The 19,149-nt window shown below is 35.8% G+C and overlaps 1 protein-coding gene across 1 annotated transcript in view; it reads left to right on the forward strand.

The window, feature by feature from the left end:
* The window catches only part of VPS13A (vacuolar protein sorting 13 homolog A), a 269,575-nt gene that overhangs the window by 128,147 nt on the left and 122,279 nt on the right, over positions 1-19,149 (forward strand). Inside the window, exons 28-33 of the mRNA XM_052644629.1 lie at positions 43-108; positions 305-458; positions 1,854-1,970; positions 2,050-2,153; positions 8,696-8,863; positions 10,130-10,434. Of these exons, the coding sequence (XP_052500589.1) occupies positions 43-108; positions 305-458; positions 1,854-1,970; positions 2,050-2,153; positions 8,696-8,863; positions 10,130-10,434 (914 nt within the window). The remainder of the gene's footprint in view (positions 1-42; positions 109-304; positions 459-1,853; positions 1,971-2,049; positions 2,154-8,695; positions 8,864-10,129; positions 10,435-19,149) is intronic.

Below are 19,149 nucleotides of genomic sequence, written 5' to 3' on the forward strand. Positions count from 1 at the left end.
CCTGTGATAATCTAACAGATTTGTATTTCTCACTTTGTGTAGGCTGAAAATAATTTACCCGCAACAACATTGAAGAATGCTTATAACAGTGTTGTGCAACTGATAAAGGTATAAGTGAATAATAATTTATTTTTTAGTTAGATACTGTAATTCTAAGCAAATGTATTATAAAAATTTTAACTGGAACTGTAAGATCCTTGAGGATAAAAATTGACTATTATAAATTGTATCCTTTATACCACAAAGAACATACAACAGGCAAACAAATATTTGTTGTGTTACTAAAATCAGTTTTGTTCTTTAGGTGAATTTTTCGTCTTTGGATATTCATTTACATACTGAAGCACTTCTGAATACAATAAATTATTTTAATAATATCCTTCCATATTTGGAGGAAAAACCAGCCCCAGTACATATTGTGGAGACTGAAGACAAAGGGGAGGTTATCAAAAAAATACGTATGTTTCTTTAAAATTCAACTTCAAATTTTTACCAAGTAGATCAATAAACTTTGGTTCTGGGCTTATTATTAACTTATGATATTGACTTCAGAATTCTATTGCCTAGATTAATATCTGGAAAGATTGATTATGTACCAAGTTAATTTAAAAAAATATTAGTAAAGTGATTATTGCGGAAGAAAGTAGCTTTTATTTATCTAGTCATTCATTTTAGTTGATTCTGTCCATGGGATTCTTCAGGCAAGAACACTGCAGTGGGTTGCCATGCCCTTCTCCAGGGAATCTTCCTGACCCAGGGATCAAATCTGCATCTCTTCCATCTCCTGCATCGGCAGATGAGTTCTTGATCACTAGTGCCATCTGAAAATTATAAATTCAATATAGTTAGATTTCATGAATTTAAAACAGTAATTCTGGAAAAGATTGAAGCAAGGAGGAGAAGGGGTTGACAGAGGATGAGATGATTAGATGGCGTCACCAACTGAATGGACATTAGTTTGCACAAACTCCAGGAGATGGTGAAGGAAAGGGAAACCTGGCATGCTGTAGTTCATGGGGTCTCAAAGAGTCGGAAACGACTGAATGACTGAACAACAAAATATTATTTTAGATTAGAAACATAGAACTAACAAAATTTCAATAATATGAGTGTATATTTTTAAACCAGGTGCTTATAAGTGCCACATTATTTTAATAATTATAGTACTTTATAGTAAGAATAATGTTCAGTAAGCATTATATAACTTTTAAGACCATTTTTTACTATTATTGTTGCAGTTTTTAGTGTTTGTATTGTTTATGAATTAACTTTTATATTATCAATATAAAAATGTTTCAGATCTAAATATGACACAGAATATTTGATACCTGGTGGACCATTCTGTCAAAATTTTGTTTTAACATTCAGGAAGATTTGGGAAGGACCTTACAGAGTTGTGGATGATTAAATGATTGTCCCCGACATGTGACAATTTCTAAATTTCCACTCTTTTTTTGGTGGGAATTTTTTTCTCTTTTTAAATTTACTTTTTAGTTGGAAGAAAATTGACTGCTATTTTTAAGCAGTCAAAAGTTATAAGTTGGATAATAACAAAAATCATCTTGTTATCAGTAAATTGCCAAAGATTGGTTTTACAGCTATGACTTAGTTTCAAATGTTATCATCTAGAACTATTTTGTCTCTTCGTCTACATTTGTTTGGCTTTGGTTTCATTGGATTTGATTGTTTTTTTAGAATTCATATCTTAGTAGGTGCTTGCTTTCAGTTTGCAAATCAGATGTTCCTTTAGTATTCGCATTATTGTTATGATTTCAGTTACTTTATAAGTGTAGTAAGATAACTACTACTAAAATTTTTGTGTAATGTTTTACAATATGAGTTTCTTTTTGCAGCTTTAAAATCATCCAAGAATGAAGATACTATTACCTTGCAGATTTTAGCAGAATTATCATGTTTACAGATCTTTATTCAAGATCAGAAACGTAACATTTCCGAAATTAAGATAGAAGGTAACAAGATTTGATAAAAAGTGAATTCAGAACTACTAAATGAAAGAAAAGGAATTGAATGATTCTTTTTTCCCCTTAGGGCTTGATTGTGAAATCATTATGAGGCCATCAGTGACTGAAACAAATGCAAAGCTAAGGAATATAATTGTCCTGGACTCTGACATAACAGCTATATACAAAAAGGTATGAACTTCTATTAATTAACATTATATATATGTCGACTCCAGGAGCTGGTGATGGACAGGGAGGCCTGGCGTGTTGCGGTTCATGGGGTCACAAAGAGTCGGACACGACTGAGCGACTGAACTGAACTGTTGACTAATCTTAAATATATAGTTGTTCTTTATATTAAATGATTTGAGAGTTTTGGGACTCTCAAGAGTCTTCTCCAGCACCACAGTTCAAAAGCATCAATTCTTCTGTGCTCAGCTTTCTTTATAGTCCAACTCTCACATCCATACATGACCACGGGAAAAACCATAGCCTTGACTAGACAGACCTATGTTGGCAAAGTAATGTCTCTAGTTATTAATATGCTGTCTAGGTTGGTCATAACTTTCCTTCCAAGGAGTAAGCATCTGTTAATTTCATGGCTGCAGTCACCATCTGAAGTGATTTTGGAGCCCAAGAAAATAAACTCTGTCACTCTTTCCACTGTTTCCCCATCTATTTCCCATGAAGTGATGGAACCATCTGTCATGATCTTCGTTTCTGAATGTTGAGCTTTAAGCCAACTTTTTCACTCTACTCTTTCACTTTCATCAAGAGGCTCTTTAGCTCCTCTTCACTTTCTGCCATAAGGGTGGTGTCATCTGTATATCTGAGGTTATTGGTATTTCTCCTGACAATCTTGATACCAGCTTGTGCTTCCTCCAGCCCAGTTTTTCTCATGATGTACTCTGCATAGAAGTTAAATAAGCAGGATGACAATATACAGCCTTGATGTACTCCTTTTCCTCTTTGGAACCAGTCTGTTGTTCCATGTCCAGTTCTAACTGTTGCTTCCTGACCTGCATACAGATTTCTCAAGAGGCAGTTCAGGTGGTCTGGTATTCCCATCTCTTGAAGAATTTTCCACAGTTTCTTGTGATCCACATAGTCAAAGGCTCTGGCATAGTCAATAAAGCAGAAATAGATGTTTTTCTGGAACTCTCTTGCTTTTTTGATGATCCAAAAGACCTGTACTTTTTTCCCTCTATAATTTTATTTTTAATGCATATTTAAGGTTAAAATCCAACTTAGAAAAAGCTACAAGATGAACTTTCTGACTTGTGTCTTCTTGTCCTACCCCCATTTTCCTTTCCTTTTTTGTTAACTTTGATTCCAGTGTATATCAATATTTATTCATTGTTCTATTGATATTTGGTTTCTGTTCATTTTATCAGCATTGCTTCTGTAACTAGTCTTGTACATGTCTCCTGGTATATTCTTGGACATATCTTATGTAAGCATTTCCAGAGAGTTGTGTACTCCCAGGAGCAGTCAAAGAGTGATCTGGTATTTTATTTCAATGCCAGTGCTTGAAACTGTCGTGTTAAGTTTTTTGAAGATCTGGAGTATATAATACGGTGTTTTCCGTTTGTATTTTTCTTACCAGTAATCAAGTTGCATATTTTTCATATATTTATGGACTACTTATACTTACTTTTCTATGAAATGTCTGTTAAACCCAGGAGCCAGCAAACTTTTTCTGTAAATAGCCAGATTTTAAGTCTTTTAGGCTTTGTGGGCCATGCAGTTTTTGTTAAAACTATTCAGCTCTGCTATTGTAATGTGAAAGTAGCCATAGGTAATGTGTAAATGAGTGATTTGATTGTGTTCCAATAAAATTTTATTTTATGGATAATAAAAATTTCATATAACTTGCATGTGTCACAAAATATTACTATTATTTAGATTATTTTTGACTACTTAAAGATATGAAAATCATTCTTACCTAATTCTGCTGTTGGTAGTTTGCTGACCCCTGATTTAATTTACCAATTTTGGGGGAAGGAATGTTAATTTTTTTCCTCATTGATTTGTAGGAAATCATTTAATTTGTTCTATATTATTCCTTGCTTAGTTTATTTTTGTTTCAAATAGTTACTCCCAGGTTGGTTATGATGTCTTTTGAGAAAAAAAAAAGTTGTTAATTTTAATGAAGTTGAATTTTATCCTTTTTTGGTTTGAGAGTTTTACGTTTTCTCAATCAGTCTCTTCTCTGAATTCATAAAGGTATTCCCCTACATCACCTTCTAAAAGTTATATGATTTTGCCTTTCACTTACATGTTTCATCCTACTTGAAACTGATTTTGTTTACAATGATTGAGGCTGGAATCCAGTTTCACTTTTTTTAACATTGGCTTCTTTTTTCCTAGCTTCATTTATTTAAATAGATATCCTTTTCTTACCATGTACAGTTATTGTTCAGTTGCTAAGTCATGTTCTATTCTGTGTGACCCCATAGACTGCAGCGTACCAGACTTCCCTGCCTGGAGTTTGCTCATACTCGTGTCAATTTAGTTGATGATACTATTCAAGCATCTCATCCTCTGTCATCCCCTTCCCCTCCACCTTCAATCCCAGCATCGGTGTCTTTTCCAGTGAATTGGCTCTTTGCTTCAGGTGGCCAGAGTATTGGAGCATCAGTCCTTCCAATAAATAATCAGGCTTGATTTCCTTTAGGATTGACTGGTTTGATCTCCTTGCTGTCCAAGGGACTCTGAATAATCTTTTCCAGCATCACAGTTCGAGAGCATTAATTCTTCGGTGCTCAGCCTTGTTTATGGTCCAACTCTCACATCCATACGTGGCCACTGGAAAAACCATGGCTTTGACTGTACGGACCTTTGTCAGCAGAGTGATGGCTCTGCTTTTTAATACTCTGTCTAGGTTGGTCATTGCTTTTCTTCCAAGAAGCAAGTGTCTTTTCATTTCATGGCTGCAATCACCATGTGCATTGATTTCGGAGCCCAAGAAAATAAAATTGATAAGTTAAATTTCATCAGTGAGATTCAGGGAGTTTGTTTCGTTTGTTTTGCGGGGCTTGGGGAGACAAGAATGCTTCATAGATTGTGCTGAATATCTTCAAAGGATGCATATAGTTTCTTGCTGTCTTTGTAATGTTAAAAACCATCATTTCATTAAGGGTTGCAAAATGGTAATACTCTGATTCAGAATATTCAAAAAAATTTCTTCTTTATTAAATGGGAGTCTTCACCAGTCTTTCTGCTGACATCTCCAAAATTTTGGCTACTCATAAGTTTATTCCCCAATAGATTTCTTAGGCAGGGCTCATAGTTGTAAGAATAATACTCCACAAACATTTATATGTTGCATTACATTTATATTTGCAGAGTACTCTGGATTTTGATTCTTCAGCTTGCATTTTCTTTTCTAGATGATTTTAAGCATGTTATTTTGTATTTTCTGGCCTAGTGTGAATGTTCAGTCAAACTGCTGCTGCTGATCCTGATGACAGTTTCACTGTCTTTCTCTTAGAAGGACTTGGTAATTTTGCCTAAATATTCAGAGCTGATTGGAAGCTTTGTGTAGGCAAGACTTTGGACAAGTGAGCATCATGGCAGATTGTAGGCAGTGATGCAAGTGATTTTATAGCCTCAAAACTTGAGTATCTTTAGAGTTTTTTGTTTGTTTGTTTTCTTTTTCTCTCATGCCAGTCATTTTCCTTTTAGAAAAGTACTATAAGTATAGGCCTGACAGTGTAAGTTCAGGGAGCCAGTTGGATGAAGAATGAAGGGGACCTTATGTTTCAAAATACAGTTTTTTACTTAAAATACCCATCTTTTAGTGTGATCTTTTTATTTACCCCTTATCTATGCCTGTTGTCTCCTAGGCCACAATCTCTGCACTAAACACTGTTTTATGAAACTTTCTTCTCTGTTTTATGAAAATTTCTTCTCCTCTGTTGGACTCACTCATGTGACTTATGGAAGTTGTTCTGCTTTTCACTGATTAATCTAATCGTATTAGGGATATTATAGTCTACCTTCTGACAATATTTTACTGCTTATGTAGTGCATCCTAGCAACACTCTACTGTCGGTTCCTACTTTTGTTGCCTTTCACAGTGTTATTGTAGTATGTTTTACTTTTGTGTATGCTGAAAGTTTGCAATGTATATGTACTGATTTAGTTTTCTTTTAGAGAAATTAATTTTTTACAAAACATATACATTCTTACCTTTATTCTAACCATTTCTGGAATTATTTTTTTCATGTAGCTTCAAAATTCTGTTATTTTTATTTCCACCTGAAGAAGTTAATGATTTCTTATCATTCGCCTCTGCTAGTTATGATTTATCTCATCTTCTGACAGGAAGGAGGGATCAGAACTAGGGAAAAAAAGCACTTTAATTTCACCTTCATTATCTGAGTGATACTTTTGCTAGGTGTACATAATTTCTTGTCTTTATCTGACTTTGTGTATAGTGTGTCTATATATATATATATATATAAGTATATTTTCATATTTGTCCTGTTTGAAGTTTTCTGTGCTTTTTGGATCTCTCTCTCCAAATTTTTTATGTCTTTTGAGGTAATTCTTCCTACCTCTGTCTCCCTCTTCCCTCACCTCCCTTTCGTCCTCCATCTCGTCCCTATTCTTCCTCTTGGGTTCCAAAAATTACTTTTAGATTCTTGTTAGAGATCATCCCATGACCTTTAGATCCTCTGTTCTTTTCCCATTCTTTTCTCATTATGTTTCATTTGTATAATTTCTGTTGACCTGTCATTAAGTTCACTCACTGTGTCCTTGGCTCCATTGAATATAGTGATAAACCCACTGAAAGTATTCTTCATCTGCTTCCCTGTTTTTTAATCTTTAATGTTTGCCTTTTTTTCTGCTTTCCATTTCTCGGCTCGCATTCTTTAATCTGTTCGTTCATATTTTCCACATTTTCCACTCAAAGCACTTGCCTTATTAATAATAATGAAAAATCCATTGGCTGAATGTTTCAACATCTATGTTATAGGCAAGTCTGATTCTATTGATTGCTTTGTCATTCATTTTTTTTTCATTCTTTTTGGAGTGTTTTGTAGCTAATGATTGACTGTCAGACATCATGTATAGGGTAATAGAGATGGAAGTGAATAGTATTTATGTCTCAAAGTGAGTGTGCCTTCTTTCTCTGCTAACGTATTAGCATGGGGAGTTAAATCACGTTAATGGAGAGCTGAGGGCAACAGGGTTACTGCCTTTCCCATCATTTCTTAAGGCTTCTGTTCGAGGCAATAATCCTGATTGTACTTTGGGCCTTTTCCAGGGAGGAGGCTTCTCCTTTCTTTGAGGATTGTAGCAGGGAAATCTTCCTCTGGTATTCCACTGTGACTCTAGTCACTTAGGAACTCCCAACATAAAGTGCACAATGAAATGCTTACAACTGAGTGTGAGCTCTTCTGTGTCTGTGACTCCCAGGGATTCTGTGTCTACCATTATTAGTTCATAGTCAACCTTTACCATTTTATCTCAGTTCTTCTTACCTAATGTATATGGTATATGGCGTCTCTTTTCTCCTGCCCCTTATCCTAGGTGAGCTGGTGCTTTAGAGTCTGTCTTTCTTGAAGGTACCTTATTTTTTCTTTAGATTTCAGGCCGCTTGGTTGGCTTGTAGCCTCAGATTTCTAATGCTTTTAAGAAAAGTTAAGAGGCTTCCCTGGTGGCTCAGAGGGTAAAGCGTCTGCTTACAATGCGGGAGACCCAGGTTCAGTCCATAGGTTGGGAAGATCCCCTGGAGAAGGAAATGGCAACCCACTCCAGTACTCCTGACTGGGAGATTCCATGGACGGAGGAGCCTGGTGGGCTACAGTCCCTTGGGTCGCAAAGAGTTGGACACAACTGAGTGACTGCTCTTTCTTTAAGAAAAGTTAAAAAATTTATATTTTGTCTGTTTTTGTTTTTCTCATTCTTAAGGTTTGCAATGACCTCTCTTCAGCATTCTGTATCCTAGGCAGAAGCAGAATACTGATAGACTTCAGTAGAATCTCATCTTACACCTCAGCCTTTAGTCAACTATCTCTGATTCCTAAGGTTTTTTTGTTTCATGGTTGGAATTTGTTTACTTATGGTTCTTCAGCCCTCTGCCCTGCTTCTAGCATTTAGGAGGGTCAAGAAAACTATAAAGTAGTTAAAAATTAAGTTAGTGAGTACTCTGTTTATTTTTCAAAATATTTCTGTCATTCCGCATCTGCTAATATCACCAACCATTTTCAATTTATTGCGGAGCTTGAGATGTCATACTGCTGTACATAATTCTTATTTGGCAGTTGAGATGACTCAACAAACTAATAAGGAACAGACGTTTTGTGATAGGAGAAGACTCCTTTGAAGGATCTGGAAAATCTGTTCACATACTTCAGATCAAGAAAATAGATTATAAGTTTTGACAGTGAATGCAAAATACATTTATATGGCAGTTCTCAGTACAAAAGTATACTCACTAAATGAAAAGGTGTGTTGTGATATTTTTTTTTTCTGTTTTTCCCACTAAAAAAATCTTGTGCCAAACCTACCAAATTGATTTCATCCCGAAAGGGAACTGCCACTTCTGTTTTGAATAATCTTGTATACATTCTAGTAAGGACATTAGAATTATTGTCTTATTTATACTTGGCTTGACTGTTTTGAAGATTTTCCAAATATGTGTGTATGTTTTGTTTTTATTTTTGCCCTGAAGACATTCTATCCAAAGTGGATTTTGACGATTGAAATTTTCTCTCTTTAAGGCTGTTTATATTACCGGTAAAGAAGTTTTCAGCTTCAGAATGGTTTCTTATATGGGTGCAACTGCTGGTTCTGCATACACAGATATGAATGTAGTTGATATGCAAGTTAATTTAACTGTTGGTTGCATTGAAGTAGTTCTTGTCAAAAAATTTCTGTATTCTATATTGGTAAGTATGTTAATTGATTTTTTTATTTTTGCCTACTAGTTGGAAAGTGTTTGCTGTTTCTCAAGCATAGATAAGGAATTCCTTGCTTGATTATTTCCCCCTGCTTTTAAAAAATATTCCGGGTACGATTTATCATGACTGAAATGTATAGTGTCATTTATATAGTGTCATTTTTCACATGGGAATGTTCTAGTTAATTGAAGTATGTATTTTTATAGACATTAAATATATGTATATATGTACCTTTTATATATGTTATATATATTTAATTCCTTATTTTATACGTAATTCGTTTAAGTATTTTACCTTTCAGCTCTGACTCAAAGTGCTAAATATACAATTGAAGTCCAGTTTGGTTTCAGATAATCATTAGGAAAATTACATTTTCTATTGTATTCTATGAATATTTGGGGCTTTGTGGGATTTAGATTTAATCCCGATGACATTTCCCTAAGGTATCTAAACTCTATTTCTGCCTTTCATAGTTTGTTTTTCTTTAGCTGGCAGCTGATATTTTTTTCCTGTGAGTGTCATGCCTGTCTCTGACTTCACTATTCATTCCTTTAACTAAATTGTGGTATAAACTAGATAATCAGTTCAGTTCAGTCTCTCGGTCGTTTCTGACTCTTTGCAACCCCACAAATTGCAGCACGCCAGGCCTCCCTGTCCATCAACAGCTCCCAGAATCCACCAAAACCCATGCCCATCGAGTTGGTGATGCCATCCAACCATCTCATCCTCTGTCGTCCCCTTCTCCTCCTGCCCTCAATCTTTCCCAGCATCAGGGTCTTTTCAAATGAGTCAGCTCTTGATTCTAAATAAATAATGTTGTTGTCTCTGTGATCGTTTTAACTGAGGTTATCATGCAGTTTTTCTTGACAAACATTTTTATTACTGTTTTACCTTACAAATGTAATAAGCTCTCTGTGCATTGAGGTTTTATAGGGAAATACAATTGTTTAGCCCTTAGGAAAGTGAGATAAAAAGAGAAATAGATACCAGTGAAACATTGCTACATCCCCACGCTGCTTTGTTCCAGGGACTAGGTTTTTATTGTTTTACTGTGTTTCTGTATCTGTATCTTTCTGTTTCCCAACTTCTGTTGCAGAAGATTAAGGTTTAATGTAGACAGACTTTGAATAAACTGTTGCTTAGTTGTACCAAGAGAAGGTTTTTCTTATGGAGGTAAAATCATAAATAGTGATATATTTAATAATTTTTTCCATTAATGGTAGCTTTAAGAATATAATTCTGTTTTCTTTATAGGCTTTTATAGATAATTTTCAAGCAGGTAAACAAGCCTTAGCTGAGGCAACTGTTCAGGCAGCAGAAATGGCTGCTACTGGTGTAAAAGAACTGGCACAAAGGAGTTCTAGAATGGCATTGGATGTTCACATCAAAGCCCCTGTTGTGGTTATCCCACAGTCTCCAGTTTCTGAAAATGTTTTTGTTGCTGATTTTGGACTAATTACAATGAAAAATACATTCCATGTAATAACAAAGAGTCCGACCAACCCCCCACCCATTATTGATTTGATAACGATAAAGCTAAGTGAAATGCGACTATACAGGTAAGCTTTTCACAAGTGTATTTATGTAGAATGCAGTCTTTTTCTAATTTTTTTCTATTAAAGGCTTTGGTATCTTTGAGTTTTCTTTTTAGAATTGAATTTAATTTTATTATAACTATACTTAATTTTGTGGGTTTTTTTTTCCCTTCCTCAAGTATTTTTTGGTAAAATCAATTATTGTTTTCTAGTTTCTAAAAACCTGGAAAATACAGGAAGCTCAGCTCAGTGCTCTGTAGTGACCTAGAGGGGCAAAATGGGGGGAAGAGGGAGACTCAAGAGAGATGGGGGCATATGTCTACTTATGGCTGATTCACATTGTTGTACACCGGAAAGTAAATGTTGTAAATCAATTATATTCCAATAAAAAATAAAAATTTAGTGATTATATAAATAAATACTTAGAAAATATTAGATAATTAGACATGCTATAAAATTTGTTATCTGAGGAAATATATTTGTACTTATTGGCAGTTCTTCAAAAATTAGAAGGTTATGGAAGAAATAGGAGAATTTCTAATATATTAATTCTCTGGAAATACAGCATGCCCAAAGTACTCTATCAGCTTTGTGCTGTGGTTCTGATTTGCTAATTAAACACACACACACATACATAGCCACACAAAGTAGAGTACAATCTTATATATTCACTCTGCATAGAACTAGTAATTAGGGAAATTAAGTGAATATCCAGATAGTTCCAAAACTTTTACTGTGGTATCTCTTAATCACACATTCTAGATTTAATACCATGTTCCTTTTGCAACTGGGATTCATTTCTATTTAAACCTTTCACTTGCTCTTTTCTTTATGTACTTTTTCTTTAGTCTCATTCTATTTATTGTTTTCCTTTTATTTTTGCTCCTTCTCTTTGGTTCCTGGCATGTCTGTGTCCCTCCTGCCACTTTCCATCAACAACATTTTAAAAACAGCCTTATTTAAGATGTAATTAGTATATAATAAATTCAATATTTTTAAAAGTATAGAGTTTGATAAGTTTGATGTGTATACCCTTGTGATAGTTTGAGTACAGTTATAATTCTTCCTTAAATATTTGGTGGAATTCACCAGTGAAGCCACTGGGGCTGGGATTTGCTTGTAGAAGATTTGTAACTACAATTTCCATTTGTTTAGTAAGCTTGGTGCTATATGAATTATTTTATGAGTGATTGTTAATATTTTCAAGAAACATGTCTTTCATCTACGTTGTAGAGTTTTATGTCATAAAGTTAATAATATTCTCTTATTCATTAATACCTATATTGATATTACCTCCCTTATTCTTGATATTTATAATTTATACTTTTTTATTAATCATTCTGGCTAGAAGTATATCAGTTTTATTGCTCTTTTTTTTTTCCTATGGAATAAATGGTATCCATTATTGTTTCACTTCCAGTTTTATTGATATATAGCACTGTATAAGTTTAAGGTATACAACATAATGATTTGACTTACATACATAATGAAATGATTACAACACAAGTTTAGTAAATAGCCATCATCTTATGTAGAGACAAAATTAAAGGAATAGAAAATATTTTTTCTTGTGATGAGAGCACTTAGGATTTACTCTGTTAACAATTTCCCTATGTAACATACAACAGTGAATAATTTATCATGTTGAACATTATATCTGTAGTACTTATGTATCTTACAACTGGTAGTTTGTGCCTTCTGACTATCTTCATCCAGATTGCCCTTCTCATATCCCTTGATTCTGATAACCACAGATTTTAACTCTTTTCTTTATGAGTTTGTTTGAAGTATAGCTGACGTACAGAACTATGTTAGTTTCTGTTACACAACATAGTGATTCAGTATTTCTGTACATTTCAAAAAGATAACTATGTTACATCTCTAGTTAACATCTGTAACCATACAAAGATATTACATAATTATTGACTATATTCTCCACACTGTACTCATGACTCATTTATTTTGTAACTGAAAGTTTGTATCTCTTCCACTTATTTCTCTCCTCCCCCATCTCTCCTCTCTAGCAAGCACCTGTTTGTTCTCTATATCAGTAACTCTTTTTTGTTATGTTTGTTCATTTGTTTTGTTCTTTAAATTCTATATATAAGTGAAATCATTTGGTATTTATCTTTCTCTGTATGATTTAATGTCATCTTGGACACCATGTTGTCACAAATGACAAGATTTCCTTCTTTTTATAATGGTTGAGTAATATTTTGTGGTGTGCATGTGTGTATACACACACACACCCACACCCACACACCCACACCCACATCTTCTCTATCCATTTACCTACTGATGAACATTTAGATTGTTTCCATTTCTTAACTGTTGTAAATAATGCAGTGAACTTAGGGGTATATATATCTTTCAAATTACTGTTTTCATTTTGTTTGGATAAATACTCAGGAGTGGAATTGCTGAGCAAGGCTAGTTCCTGACAAAGCTGGCTGCAATTTTTGGGGTGTTCCAGAGTTGAGAGGGTCAAGGTCAGTTATTTGGATGATTGAAGAGCTCAAGGGTTCCAAAGCTGGTGTTGGGCCACTGGTGGCAGAGCTGGTTCCTGGGCCAGCTAGGAGCTCAGGGGATCCTATAGGAGTTGGCCTGTTGTGGGTAGGTGGAGCTGTGCCCACATTCAGCTAGCTGCTTGATATGGGATGTCCCAAGACTGGTATCTACTAACTGGTGAGTTAGGCCAGGTCCCAGTGTTATGACCTAGAGAGAGGATTCCAAAATGGTGCTTCCTAGAGCATTGTCCTTGTGTTTGAATAAGGGCCCAAATATAGCTCTGTCAGTGTCTCTGTCCCCAGTGTGAGTCCCTGAAGATTCCTGCTTCTCAGAGAGGCTCTCTAATAGCAAGTTGATCTCACCCAGGCTCCTTTTAAATTACTGCTTCTTCCCTTGGTCTTAGATCATGTGAGAGTCTGTGCCCTTTAAGAGTAGAGTCTGTTTGCAACTGCTCTCTGACTCTCCCAAAAGTATGCCCCACTGGTCTTCAAAGCCACTCATTCTGGGGACTCTAGATTGGTCAGCCTGATGAGGGTTGTACCCCTAGTTCCTTGGGGGAGAACTTCTGCAATTACAATGATCCTTTTTCCATTTGTGGCCTACCTGGGGGTATGGTTCTTTACTGCACTGTGTCTACCTTCCTTCCACCTGTCTTGATCCTTTTTATATCTTTAGTTTTGAAGAGATTTTCTGCTGATCTTCAGGTCATTCTCATTGAGAGCTGCTCTGTAAATAGTTGTGAGTTTGGTGTGCCACTAAGAGGAGGTGATCTTCCAATCTTTCTATTCTCTGTCTTGGCCATTCCCTGGTTATCCATTCTTGAACATTCAGTTTTATTGCTTTTAAAGCACCAGCTTTTGGATTTCTCTCTTCTGTTTTCTCTTTCACTGATAGCTGCTTTGATATTTATTATTCCTTCTGCGTCCTTTGATTTTAATTTTTCTCTTGTTCTGATTTTCTCCAGGTGGTGATTCATGACTGATTTGAACATTTCTTTTCTTGTATATGCATTTAGTGCTGACATTTTGGGGTTCTTCTCTGTAGCCCTGTCCTCTGTGGCATTTTACCATATGATCTCTACCTGCCTTGATTTCCCTGGATTCAGCTCTTTTCTTAACTCATGGACTTTTATTGGTTATTTCTTGGCTTATCTACCCCCTTGCTTTTTCATGACCTTTGAATTATCTCAAAACAATTGAGTCATGGGATTCATCTCATTTTTTTTCTTCTTTCTCAGTAATCACTGCCCATTGCCTGATGTCCTGTGTCTTGAAAATCAATTGTTAATATATTTTGTATGTGTGTCTTTGTTGCAGGGGAGAGAGAGGAATTCTTTCAGGCAGGAGGGTAAATCTAGTTCATGTTATTTTATCTTAAATGGAAGGATAAATTTCCATCAGTTAAATATTTGGGTATTTATTAAGCATGTAATATATCCCAGGCACTGTGCTAGGAACATGAAGTATCATAGTGAGCAGTTTTTACAAGGGGTGAATAAATTGTGTGTGCGTACTAAGTTACTTCAGTTGCATCTGACTCTTTGCAACCCTGTGGACTGTAGCCCGCCAAGCTCCTCTATCCATGAAAATTTTCAGGCAAGAAAACTGGCGTGGGTTACCATTTCCTCCTCCAGGGGATCTTCCCAACCCAGGGATTGAACCCACATCTCCTGAGTCTGCTGCATTGGCAGGTAGATTCTTTACCACTGAGCCGCATGGGAAGCCCCATTTTGAGTGCAATTTTTTAAAATGTTTTCAAAATATTTTAATCTATAATTTTTAAAAAAATCTATTTTCCTGTTGTTAAAAACTTAAGTTGATTCATTTTTATTGTTTTAAATAGCATTATAATGCTGATTGATTTCTTTATCAATACTTACATGATTTTCTGCTCATTTCTTTAGGGTGTTTCCTTCAGATGAATTCCTCGAAATAGAATTACTTGTTTATAGAGTAAACCATTTTCCCTGAGATAACTTTATTGCAAAGATGTTAATTGTAATATAAAATTTTTAAAATATGTATATAATACTTCTATAAGGAAAGTTGTAAAATTTAAATAAGGGCCAGTAAGAATTCTTAAATAATTATAGAGAGAATATTTTCCTATATCTAGTATTATAAAGGTGTCAGTTTCCTATAAATTAATTTTGTATATTTAATGCACTGAATAAAAAATCACAACAGCAGTTCTTTTAACGTCTTTCAGAATTATTGTAAAGTTTTTCTGGAAATATAAATGGGGGAAGGATGTAGCAAAGATTTTTTGAAAGAAAGAATTGAGATAGGGCATGGAAGAATTATAACAACCTTCGAAGTACTACTAAAATATTAAATTTCATTAAATACCACTAAAATATATTATAACACTGCAATAATTAAGATAGTGAAATAGTATAAAACTCACCAGCTGACTGTGTGGGTGCGTGTGTAATATCACCATTATTCATATATAACAGTCAAGCTCATTATTCACACATTCTACATTTGTGAGTGTTTCTGCTTGCTGAAACTTAGGTATAACCCCAAATCAGTATTCATGTCACTTTCACATTCATTTTGGGCATGCACAGAGCTAGCAGCAAGACGCTTGAGTCTCCCAGCCTGTGTTCCCAGCTGAGGTGTTAAAGAATACCCTGCTGTCTTTTGTAAGCTCTTCTGCTGTAGACATGTGTTCCTTTTATTGTGCCCCCCCCTTTTTTTTTTGCATTTAAAGTATTTTCCTTGGTAATTTTGCTATATAAAATGTCCCCAGAGCATAATGCCAGTAATAAAAAACTAAAATGGAGTGAATCGTATGTTAATAGTATATGAATTATCTCGATAATGATCTTAAAAAACTAAGGACAAATAACACATAAGTACCAGTTATATGGTAGAGAAAAACTTGATAAATTGAGCACTGAAAACAGAAGGAAAATGATAAGGGAAGAATATCAGTTGGCTTTGACTGTTCAAAATATAAGTTTCTAAATATTAATTACCAAAACCAAGTGCTACCATATAGGATAATTGGCAACATCTTTAATAAAAAATGAAAATCATTACATATTTTAAGACAGTAAGAAAAATGATAATTTGAAAAATGAGTAAAGAACAAGACTAAATGATTCTTTTCAGGAACAATAATAGCTGGTACCTAGCTAATAGAAATGTTCAACTTCATTAATAATCAAGGAAATGAAAATTAATACAGTGAAATAGTATTGTTTCCCTATTAAATTTGACAGATCTTCAGTTCAGTTCAGTCTCTCAGTCGTGTCCGATTCTTTGCGACCCCATGAATCGCAGCACGCCAGGCCTTCCTATGCATCACCATCTCCAGGAGTTCACTCAGACTCACGTCCATCGAGTCAGTGATGCCATCTAGCCATCTCATCCTCTGTCATCCCCTTCTCCTCCTGCCCCCAACCCCTCCCAGCATCAGATCTTTTCCAGTGAGTCAACTCTTTGCATGAGGTGGCCAAAGTACTGGAGTTTCAGCTTTAGCATCATTCCTTCCAAAGAAATCCCAGGGCTGATCTTTAGAATGGACTGGTTGGATCTCCTTGCAGTCCAAGGGACTCTCAAGAGTCTTCTCCAACACCACAGTTCAAAAGCATCAATTCTTCTGCGCTCAGCTTTCTTTATAGTCCAACTCTCACATCCGTACATGACCACTGGAAAAACCATAGCCTTGACTAGACAGACCTTTGTTGGCAAAGTAATGTCTCTGCTTTTTAATATGCTGTCTAGGTTGGTCATAACTTTCCTTCCAAGGAGTAAGTGTCTTTTAATTTCATGGCTGCAATCACCATCTGCAGTGATTTTGGAGCCCAGAAATACAAAGTCTGACACTGTTTCCACTGTTTCCCCATCTATTTCCCATGAAGTGATGGGACCGGATGCTATGATCTTCGTTTTCTGAATGTTGAGCTTTAAGCCAACTTTTTCACTCTCTTCTTTCAATTTCATCAAGAAGCTCTTTAGTTTTTCTTCACTTTCTGCCGTAAGGGTGGTGTCATCTGCATATCTGAGGTTATTGATATTTCTCCCGGCAATCTTGTTTCCAACTTGTGCTTCCTTCAGCTGAGCATTTCTCATGATACACTCTGCATATAAGTTAAATAAGCAGGGTGACAATATACAGCCTTGACGTGCTCCTTTTCCTATTTGGAACCAGTCTGTTGTTCCATGTCCACTTATGACTGTTGCCTCCTGACCTGCATACAGGTTTCTCAAGAGGCAGGTCAGGTGGGCTGGTATTCCCATCTCTTTCAGAATTTTCCACAGTTTATTGTGATCCACACAGTCAAAGGCTTGGGCATAGTCAATAAAGCAGAAATTGATGTTTTTCTGGAACTCTCTTGCTTTTTCCATGATCCAGCGGAGGTTGGCAATTTGATCTCTGGTTCTTCTTCCTTTTCTAAAACCAGCTTGAACATCTGGAAGTTCACGGTTCACATATTGCTGTAACCTGGCTTGGAGAATTTTGAGCATTACCTTACTAGCATGTGATGTGAGTGCAATTGTGCGGTAGTTTGAGCATTCTTTGGCATTGCCTTTCTTTGGGACTGGAATGAAAACTGACCTTTTCCAAAGTTTGGGTAGTACTGGTAAGAAAAAGTTTTTCCAGATGAAGCAATCTTTTGACACAGCAGTTAATATTTCTTGAAATTAGTCAAGAAGAAGAAATTTACTCAGAGATGTACAAAGATAATGATCCAAGTATTATTATTTATTATAGTGAAGAATTAGAAACAGTATATTTTTTAACAATATAAGATTGACTTAATGACTTATGATATAGTTATATATTTTAATATCACCTCTTAAAACTGTATTAAAAATGTAATATCCCCTTAGAGCTTTTAGATTCCTCTACTTAGTACCATCAAAGGAGATTGCAAGCATGCATAAATGATAAGTAAAACGTTACCCTGTGAAACTGTTAGTTGTTCAGTTGTGTCTGACTCTTTGTGACCCATTGAACTGTACACTTCCAGACCTCTCTGTCCATTGAATTCTGCAAGCAAGAATACTAGAGTGGGTAGCCATTCCGTTCTCCAGGGTATCTTTTGAACCTGGATCTCCTGCATTGCAGGCAGACTCTTTACCACCTGACCCACCAGGGGAGCTACTAGGAATTCTAGGAGATCCTTGGTGACTCTTAACATCTCTCCAATTGTATAAGTGATAATCTAAATTCTGCAGTTATAATTTCATTCCCCAGTAGAGAATTTGGGATTTGCTACCAGTTCAGTCGCTCAGTCGTGTCTGACTCTTTGCAACCCCATAGACTGGAGCATGTCAGGCCTTCCTGTCTGTCACCAACTCCCGGAATTTACTGAAACTCATGTCCATTGAGTCGGTGATGCCATCCAACCATCTAATACTTGGTCGTCCCCTTCTCAACCTGCCTTCCATCTTCCCAGCTTCAGGGTCTTTTCAAATCAGTCAGCTCTTCACATCAGGTTGCCAAAGTATTGGAGTTTCAGCTTCAACATCAGTCTTTCCACTGAGTATGCAGAACTAATTTTCTTTAGGATGGACTGGTTGGATCTCCTTGAAGTCCAGTGGAATCTCAAGAGTCGTCTCCAATGCTACAATTCAAAAGCATCAATTCTTCAGTGCTCAGCTTTCCTTATAGTCCAACTCTCACATCCATACATGACTACTGGAAAAACCGTAGCCTTGACTAGATGGACCTTTGTTGATGAAGTCATGTCTCTGCTTTTTAATATGCTGTCTAGGTTGGCCACAACTTTCCTTCCAAGGAGCAAGCGTCTTTTAATTTCATGGTTGCAATCACCATCTGCAGTGATTTTGGAGCCCCCAAAAATAAAGTCTGACACTGTTTCCACTGTTTCCCCATCTATTTGCTATGAAGTGATGGGACCAGATGCCATGATCTTCGTTTTCTGAATGTTGAGCTTTAAGCCAAATTTTCGCTCTCCTCTTTCACTTTCATCAAGAGGCTTTTTAGCTTCTCTTCACTTTCTGCCATAAGGGTGGTGTCATCTGTATATCTGAGGTTATTGATATTTCTCCTGGCATCTTGATTCCAGCTTGTGCTTCTTCCAGGGCAGCATTTCTCATGATGTACTCTGCATAGAAGTTAAATAAGCAGGGTGACAATATACAGCCTTGACGTACTCCTTTTCCTGTTTGGAACCAGTCTGTTGTTCCATGTCCAGTTCTAACTGTTGCTTTCTGACCTGACCTTGAGAAACACAGATTTCACAAGAGGTAG

The sequence above is a fragment of the Budorcas taxicolor genome, chromosome 8 (genome assembly GCF_023091745.1).
Source record: "Budorcas taxicolor isolate Tak-1 chromosome 8, Takin1.1, whole genome shotgun sequence".
NCBI classification, from domain to species: domain Eukaryota; kingdom Metazoa; phylum Chordata; class Mammalia; order Artiodactyla; family Bovidae; genus Budorcas; species Budorcas taxicolor.